General features: G+C 36.2%; 2 protein-coding genes across 3 annotated transcripts in view; both read right to left on the bottom strand.

Moving 5' to 3' along the window:
- mrps25 (mitochondrial ribosomal protein S25) overlaps positions 1 to 926 on the bottom strand; it is a 1,700-nt gene extending 774 nt beyond the window's left edge. The window contains exons 1-3 of the mRNA XM_024293288.1: positions 736 to 926; positions 297 to 403; positions 124 to 211 (exon numbers count right to left, since the gene is read on the bottom strand). Coding sequence (XP_024149056.1) covers positions 124 to 211; positions 297 to 403; positions 736 to 869 — 329 coding nt within the window. The 5' untranslated portion in view covers positions 870 to 926. The remainder of the gene's footprint in view (positions 1 to 123; positions 212 to 296; positions 404 to 735) is intronic.
- A 554-nt stretch (positions 927 to 1,480) lies between these two features.
- Positions 1,481 to 8,379, bottom strand: part of nr2c2 (nuclear receptor subfamily 2, group C, member 2) — a 9,282-nt gene continuing 2,383 nt past the window's right edge. Inside the window, exons 2-15 of one of the 2 annotated variants that reach the window (XM_024293686.2) lie at positions 7,275 to 7,359; positions 7,037 to 7,132; positions 6,723 to 6,923; positions 6,516 to 6,621; positions 6,210 to 6,389; positions 5,457 to 5,613; positions 5,277 to 5,367; positions 5,049 to 5,194; positions 4,677 to 4,854; positions 4,405 to 4,526; positions 4,168 to 4,307; positions 3,934 to 4,071; positions 3,734 to 3,839; positions 1,481 to 3,555 (exon numbers count right to left, since the gene is read on the bottom strand). In XM_024293686.2, the coding sequence (XP_024149454.1) occupies positions 3,381 to 3,555; positions 3,734 to 3,839; positions 3,934 to 4,071; positions 4,168 to 4,307; positions 4,405 to 4,526; positions 4,677 to 4,854; positions 5,049 to 5,194; positions 5,277 to 5,367; positions 5,457 to 5,613; positions 6,210 to 6,389; positions 6,516 to 6,621; positions 6,723 to 6,923; positions 7,037 to 7,132; positions 7,275 to 7,334 (1,896 nt within the window). In that variant the 5' untranslated portion in view covers positions 7,335 to 7,359 and the 3' untranslated portion in view covers positions 1,481 to 3,380. Of the gene's footprint in view, positions 3,556 to 3,733; positions 3,840 to 3,933; positions 4,072 to 4,167; positions 4,308 to 4,404; positions 4,527 to 4,676; positions 4,855 to 5,048; positions 5,195 to 5,276; positions 5,368 to 5,456; positions 5,614 to 6,209; positions 6,390 to 6,515; positions 6,622 to 6,722; positions 6,924 to 7,036; positions 7,133 to 7,274; positions 7,360 to 8,379 lie in introns of those variants that run through there. The other variant, XM_024293687.1, reaches the window with a different exon arrangement.

The following is an 8,379-nucleotide window of genomic DNA, read 5'->3' as shown; positions in this document are numbered from 1 at the left end:
AGGTTTCAAGAGGAACATAAATAAAAATGAGCCATATTTTATGTTACAAAACGGTTACTGTTTCTGTTACTAACAATGAAAAGGTACAGTATGTTGATCCTACAAAACGCGAGTCACACTTACTCTGATTTACCCAAAATCTTCTTAACATGCTGTGAAATTTGCTTGTGGTCCTTCCCCTCCACATCCACCAGCACCTGCTCACCATCATCTGTACCGTTTAGTACAAAAAATGAATAAATGCATTAAAGAAAAAAACAGGTATAAAATAATTAACATTTCACAGGAATACACACCCAGGTAGAACTTCAGAAAGGGTGAAGGCGTCATGTTTTTGAACATCATTATTTGGACCCAAGGGTTTTTGTACTGAATCTGAGGGACATTGAAGAACACAAACTTTCTGCAAAACAAAACATAAAGGAACACATTTGAAGGATTTAGGTAGGTGGAATTTATACCCTTCCCCATTACTGGTGTTTTATTTTGAAATAATACAACCATAAGTTTTATTTCTTAGTTAAATCAACTCTACTATCACAGTAAGGACTATGCTTAGGTTACAAAATTAGAAACACATAGCCAATAGATTAACATTACAGTCCTTTAATAGCCAACACCAAATATATACTATTACAAATATTTTTTACACATTAAAAAAATCTTCCATTAGTCCCTGAAACTTTGTTAGTTAGATTAGGAAGTAAAGTGGAGTCGTTAGCGTGTAGCACTGACCTTGCTCCATCGCTGAGCTCTCCTTGTGTGTTATAATTTACCGTCATAACCTTCACTCTGTTTTTGAAAATAATGTCACCTTTCTGGAGGTAGTCAAGTGTCCTCCTGATCGGAAACCTCCCTTTCATAGGCATTTTGTACACTTATTGTTCAGATTTTACTAAATACGGTCTGTGTGCGTGAAGGCACACGGTAGTGTGGCGCGTTTTGATGACGTCACAGTCCAACGCACTGCTGGGGACTGGAGTTTAATCGATTGATTGTATAAGAAGGTATTTTTACAGTCAATGGTTTAATCTAGGATAAACTTTAGATAATCTAAGAACAAACTTTTGTTTTATACTAACATTATATATATATATTTTTATGTAAACATGTTAAATGTAAAATTCACTTTTATTTAAAAAAAAACGTTTTATTGTATATTTGAGAAAGAAAAAATGCAATACAAATAAAAATGCTTAAAATGTGTCTTTGAAATGTTAAGGAAACTAAATGTAAATTTGAAAAACCAAGTAACAAAAAAAAAAGTAAAATATTAAAAATAAGAGAATAAAGAGTTATAAAAAAAATATACACCAAAAAGTACCAAAATCTTTACCATGTGAGACTGGAGCTGATCCCAGACTATTAACATCCTGGACAGACATGAAGTGATTATATAAAAATATATTTATGGATTTTTTTGTTAACCAACTTGTTTAAAAAAATAAATAATTCACTCTAAAAAGAAGATGAGTCGTGGTAAATTTAATGAAGAACAGTTTATTTTGTTGTGGCTTCAGAGAAGCCGGCATTAGGGAATGCTGACAGAAGAGCTCATTCATTATTAATACATTAGATTTTTATCTGAGGTAGAATGTAGGGTTGTAACCGACTTGGGTCGGCTGAGAATGTAGTTGGAAATTCTCAGTCTAAAAATCGGAACACAAACATTTCAGAAAAAACAGGGAATAACTGCACAGTATAAAATGTTAATAAGAGTTTCGATACAAAAGAAAAGGAGTAAAAATGCTCCAGGATCCTAATGTCAGAGCGGCTCATTGTAAATACATTTAAGCCATAAACATTTAAACGGACATATTTCATACTGCATTTAATGTACTTTAAGCAAGTCTTTCATGCATTGCGATGCACTATAAAAACAATAACAATGATCCTTATAAGGGCCGACAGATTGTAAAAACCCTGCTTAAAAACATGCACTCCGTTCAACAGTTACACAAACAAATGTCATTCCACAATAGTGCTTTAACAAACGTTCTGCTTAGGTTTTAAACCCTAATAATACAACTCACATTAATTTCACAAAACAAGATTCTTGTCGACTTATGTACATCCATATTAGCCTTTTTTTTGCAATCTTTATTCCATAGGGAAAGCCGATGCATATCTCTATACTGTCTTCAAGACATCCATACAGTCAAGGCTGGCTTTCCCCAAGGCCTTACTTTTATTTATTTTTTTTAATTTCTAAACTAATAATCAGGGAATCCTGCCCTAAAGTACTTTAAGTACACTTTGTATGCAAAAAGCTAATTTGATAATAACAAATGACAGCACAAAACATAAACAACACAAAGGTTTAGTCAGCCTGAATGCTCAAGCTGATTATTGTGCACTAGAATGCAAACAGTAGCAGGGCTACATACAAAAAAACAGGCTTCTGAGCAAAAAATCTTAATAGAAATAATTGCCATTGAAATAGAAAATGCTAACACATTCATGATACCTATATGACAGAGAAACAACAAATGATTGTCAATAGGGGGAACAAATTGATAAGGTGATTGCACAGGCAACTTAAGAGCATGATAAATGCAGGTACCGCATTAAACAAAAAAATAATCTCTTTTTCAGTCTTTGAAAATAGGCCAAAACTGAAAAGCAAAAAAATGAAAGTGCTAGCCAGTTTAATGCTTTTACAGTTCATCAAAAGCACTGGAATTACATTTCTTATTTAGCCTACTTAGCCTAACCGTTATTCATCAACTAGGAGTAAACATGTTTCTCCTTCCTCTCTAAAGTGATCATGATCTCCCAGTTCCATTCATTTGTTTTTGCACAGCATTAGGAATAATTTGTTAATTCATAGCATAACTTCGGTTTAAGTGTTTTCTACAGGTTAAATTCAAACAGTCTTCAGGTGCAAAACTTAAAGTGAATGTTTGGAAAAGCCAATGTAGCTTTTAATAATTACATTGGATTCACTTTGGTCTCACTTTAAAAAGGCCAAATGTTTTCTTTGAACCATAACAAGTATGATGATAATATTCTATATTATCTGATAAAGTAGCATTAAAGGCAAGCTTTTTAACATGTAGGAAATCAGCTTAATTCTATGGTATGGTTTACTAAAATGTTTAAAAAGGCATGAATCAGGTGTTAATGCAATTAGGCAATACATTTAAGGAGATATGCACACTTTTAACTGCAGATGATTACATTTGTTTTTTAAATGTTCTCATTCATACAGATTTTCAGAACTAAATATTCCAGATTAAACATCCTTAAAAACAAAGGCCTGCTGCAGGGTTTTTGGATGCAGCTCGACATGACAAACCTTCACAGATGTGGAGTGTACCTGTCAAAGTATGAATGAAAAAGGGAGTTTCAAGGACGACGTTGTTGGGAAGAGAGTGTGGTCATTCTGCTGGGTCAGAGTCTTGGCTGTTGTACTCGGCCGTCTCCATCTTGAGGATGTAAGGGATGATGCTGTCTATGGAGACGTTGCCTATTAAACCAGTAAAGAACAGCTCCTCTGTAATGCTGGAGTTCATGAGGCGCAGTGCAGGGAGACGGGTCAGGATGCGCGTCAACCTGAGGAGAAACATCCAGCTTTACGTTAACACATCTAGACCAACTGGATCCATTAGTGTATCAACTCATACGATCAACATTTCTGTTCCTAATAATAGTACAAATCTATTTGTGAATGTAAATTATGTTAACTATGGCTTTCCACACTTCACTATATAAATATCTAGTCCTCATATACCTGTATGTGTCATCAGGGTATGTTTTTTGCACGTAGTCCTGCAGCTCCATCAGAGCTTTTTCCTGCAGCTTCTCAATCTGCCCACTGCTATCCACACCAGGGTGATCTAATCCACCAGAACAAGAACAAAAAGAATGAGGATTATTAAGTATTTGATTTTTGTTAATAGTAACACCACTAAAAATTCAGCCGGAGCTCACCAGGGCTGAACAACACAATGGCCTTCAGGTAAGCATATTCATAACTGTCGGTCTCCAGCTTTGTCATACTGTTGCAGAACTCCTGGAACTTCCAGATGTGCTCCATCACCTGCTTCACTCTCTCCCCAGATAGTTTTTCTGAAAAGGAAACAGAATTTATTAATCAATGCTTCCTTGCTACCCAAATTAAATATATATATATGGCAACAGTTAAAACAACAATTCTCTCCATACCATCCTGAATGCTGCTTTGCAGGTGATTGATAATGGCTGCAAGGATAGTCGACAGATTCATGACATGAGCACACTGAGCCAGTCCCAGAGTAAAAAGCTCATTCCAACAGGCTCTCACCAAACTGGTGTTTGCCTCCTGACTGAAAAACACAGACGTATGAAAACTTTAATGTAAGTAGAGAATGTTTAGTGTCATTACAGAGCAGAAAGTCTTGGATGTATGAAATCTTTTCAAACCCCAGAGCAGAGAAGGCAGGGATGGAGCGTGCCCAGTGCATGGAGAGGAACAGAAGTCTGGATGCCGACTCACAGATGTAATGTACATTCAGATACTCGGGCATGGGGCTTGGCATGGTCAGCTAAAGCAAAGAATAAATGGAAGAGGACATACTCAACCCTATATAAAAACAATACACAATCTCCTTCAGAAGAGAGTTACTGATTGTTCAGCTTTTTTTTTCTAAAACTGCTAAATTCAGGGGTTTCATTAAAAAAAGGTCTGGACCCACCTTGAAACTGACATGGCTGTCTGTGAGCAACGGTCCCTCCACCTCAATGATGGGCGTCTCCTGGTCTCGTCTAATCAGCTGGATGGTGGTTCCACTGACACACTGGGGTTTCTCTGACAGATGTTGTTCCAGTCCTTCTTCAGGTGGGCTGAAAACTTTGGCCAGAGTGTCAAAGGCACTTTATGGAAAACACAACAAACACACGTCACACAACTGAGTCTTACAAATGGGCAAATATGTTTTATGACATACATTTATTTATTTATTTTTTACGTATATAACTGTTTTGCAACCCAGCATTTTCAAAACCAACTAATGGACAGGATTTTGGGGGTTTAACTCGTCGCTTCACTTTGATTCCTGGTTACTGACCGTGTAATTTCACTGGCAGACTGGGTCTCCTGTTGGCTGTCTGACGTATCGCCATCGTTAAGGCTTTCCTTTAGCGAGTCACTCAGGTTGGCCAGTGATGTCACTACATTGGCTAGCGTACCCAGGTCTCCCTGCCCTGAATCCATCTAGACATCAAAAAGGTAATACATTTTTAACCACACACTTCTGCTAAAATACACCAAACTACAGAGCGTTGATCCATTTTACCTTGGAGTCAGTTGCCAACAGCAAAGTTCCATCAGCTTGAATGACAGGCTGTTGGATGTTAACCAGCATCCCCTGGTCCAGCAGGCTGGATCTGCACATGGAACAAAGCATCTTCAAACCTTTCACTCATTGATCCCATTTTAAAGACGACCACAAGAGGGAGCTCTGATGTGGACTGACCTGGAGCCGTCTGTGTCAGTGTCAGAGATAAAGGTTGGTGTAGCGATGAGCGGGCTGTTAAGGTCCTTGCGAATGTAGATTTTCTGGGTGGAAGCCGCACAGTTAGCATGCCTCTCTCTGGGAACAACTTCAATAGGCTTCCTCTCACTCTGGACAGCTGAAGATAACCAGCAAGGAGACTGTTTTTACGGGTTAAGAACAAATGCTTAAAGTCTTAAAGTTAACAAAATATTTGGGGAAAAAATAAATAAAAATAGCCCATCACAAAATGAAAGTGAAAAAAGACAAAACTGAACTTTTTTGTAAAAAATAATTTACCTATTTCCTTAAAAGTATGTATTTTAGCATATTTTTTTTAACATATTCTGTTTTTTTTTTTTAGTTACCTATTCTTGGCTGATTTTCTTTTGAATATCTACATTGCCTAAAAAACTCCAAGAAATTATAAGGAACTTTTTCTTGCAATTTATTTTGAAACAATACAAACTAAGTAAAAAAATACCATAGAATCAGAACCTTAGGTCCCAACCTGTAATTTATTAAATAGATTAATAAATAAATCTGTTCCATTTATACTGTACAGGCATTTTTTTAGGTAAACCGTTCTACTGAGCAATATACATTATTATTATTAAAATAATTACATCTACTTCATCAGTAAGGACGTGACAATGAGTAAAAGAGGCTCGTGTTTTTTAAAAGGTAAATACCCAGGTCTCACTAAAAACAATTTGGAAATCCAGCCGAACTTACATTCAGTCTTCATCCCCATTTTAAGGCATTTCCTCAGTCTGCAGAACTGGCAGCGGTTACGATGATGTTTGTTGATGACGCAGTCCTGCTTACTGCGACAGCTGTAGGTCAGATTCTTTCTCACACTCCGCTTAAAAAAACCTTTACACCCTTCACAGCTGACGGCTCCATAGTGACGTCCTGAAAAAAAAAGAAATGTGAGTCACTTGGCCAACAGTGAGAGCCACACATTTATATCAGGATCAGTTTATCAGAGCGTGTGTTCAGTTACATCATGTGTTCAGTTGCAGCAACTTTAAGGAGTACCTGAAGCTTTGTCCCCACACACCACGCAGTATTCCACTGGCTGCGGTCTACTCAAATCACCTGACTGGTTTAACAGCCGTTCCATTGATACTGGATCTGTAACAATCTGAGAAACAAAAACAAACTTTATACACTGATCTAGTACTCTATTTTAACAGTTTCAACTTTGCTCTATTGAAAAAATATATAGTGTATAAAAAAATGTACCTGTATTCTTCCGGGCATTAAACCGTCTGCTGAAGTAAGAATGAGTTGCTTTGTGTTGTGACTCTCTGGTGATGCGAGGATGACCTTACTCGCCCCTGAACTGTCTGCTGTAGTCAGAATGAATTGCTGCTTGGGAACACTGGACGGGTTCATGGCTGTCACAATCTGGATCTTCTGACCAGTTTGTTGATCAGTGAGAATCTAAAAGTGTAAAGAAGAATCAAGTGAGTGACTTAAACATTTTTTTACATGCTTAAAGGGAAAGGCATTAACTGGAAGTAACATTCTCCGACTTTAGAAAAGACGGTGGTTACCTGTATTTGTTGTGGTGTTGTGGCAGGGTCAGTAGAAATGAACTGAAACCGCTGTGGAGACTCACTCATCACAGACTCTGATGGAGAGGATTCCCCCTTAGTTTGACACACGATTTCAGTATGTTATACAGATATACCAGAATCACATGTGTGTGGCATGGAAGTGCTGGTATAAATCATTTCTACATTTTTATTCTAATTCCAATCGAACCATTAGATTCTACTTCTCTAAACTCACCTCTGCCTCGTGTTCAGAGTCTGCTCTCTGCTGAGAGAGCAGATTTAGGCTGCTCGTCATGGTGACGGGGAGTCATTAGTGAAGCCTGTTTGGAAAGATACATCAAGCAATAATTAGAAAGTTTTGTTAACTTAATTGGGGTTCCTAAAGCTTTCTAAAAGTTAAATTTAAGATGAATTTTTAGACCTTTTTTAAAGACTTTAAGAAAAAAATTTAAGATCTACTTCATTTATGTCAAAAAGAGACCTAAGAATGTGTATTCATGAAGATTTTATCTTATAATAGTAAGCAATATTGAAACACAAGTAAAAGTATTGATAGGAAAAGACACTAAACTAGTTACAGTGACCCTCTTAATAACTACTTGAAGCACTGACTTCCTAAACATTTAACAAGTACACTATTTATTTCTTTATTCTTTCCAACATATAGTTTGTAAATCTCTAAATGAAAAATTAGGCTATAATTCATGTGTAACCTTAAACCTGCATTCCTTTAAAAATGTATAGAAATGTTTTGCACATGCACAAAAATGCTAGTATTTCTAAAAAGAAATGTTTTTACTTTTTATTCATCTTTTAATCTTCTTTCCTCCTGTTCAAAAAGACAATTGTTTCATCTAATGCATGAATTTAAACTTAAACACTAACTTAAATATTTTAAAATAAAAAATGCATGTCACAAATCATGAGTTTCTGTCAAACGTAAAAAAAAATATTTTCACATTTTAAGAAAACGCTACTTTCTTTTTGTTATAATGTGTATAATGTATAATATTTGTTTTAATGTGTGCCACAAAAGAAGCATAATTCATATTTAATATTAAAAAATACATTTACAGAAGGCACAGCAGTATGAAAATAAGACTTAGCGGCTTCTACTAAGTTTTGATCAGTAGAAAACAAGCTCAAATTTCTCTTTTACCGTTAAAGGTTGCAGACCTCTGGTCTAACACATAATATCATGCTATGTAACACCATTGCCAAATAGCTAATACAGTTCTGTGCCAAGTATGGGCGGGAGATTTCTAGGTTAAGGTGTGAAACACTTCAGATGCTTCCTGTGGATTCTAGGAACAACTTTGAATATCTCGATCCTGAAAAGC

The sequence above is a fragment of the Oryzias melastigma genome, linkage group LG7, assembly GCF_002922805.2.
Source record: "Oryzias melastigma strain HK-1 linkage group LG7, ASM292280v2, whole genome shotgun sequence".
NCBI classification, from domain to species: Eukaryota; Metazoa; Chordata; class Actinopteri; order Beloniformes; family Adrianichthyidae; genus Oryzias; species Oryzias melastigma.
Note: the sequence above shows the minus strand (reverse complement) of the source record. Positions and strands in the feature narration are given on the sequence as shown.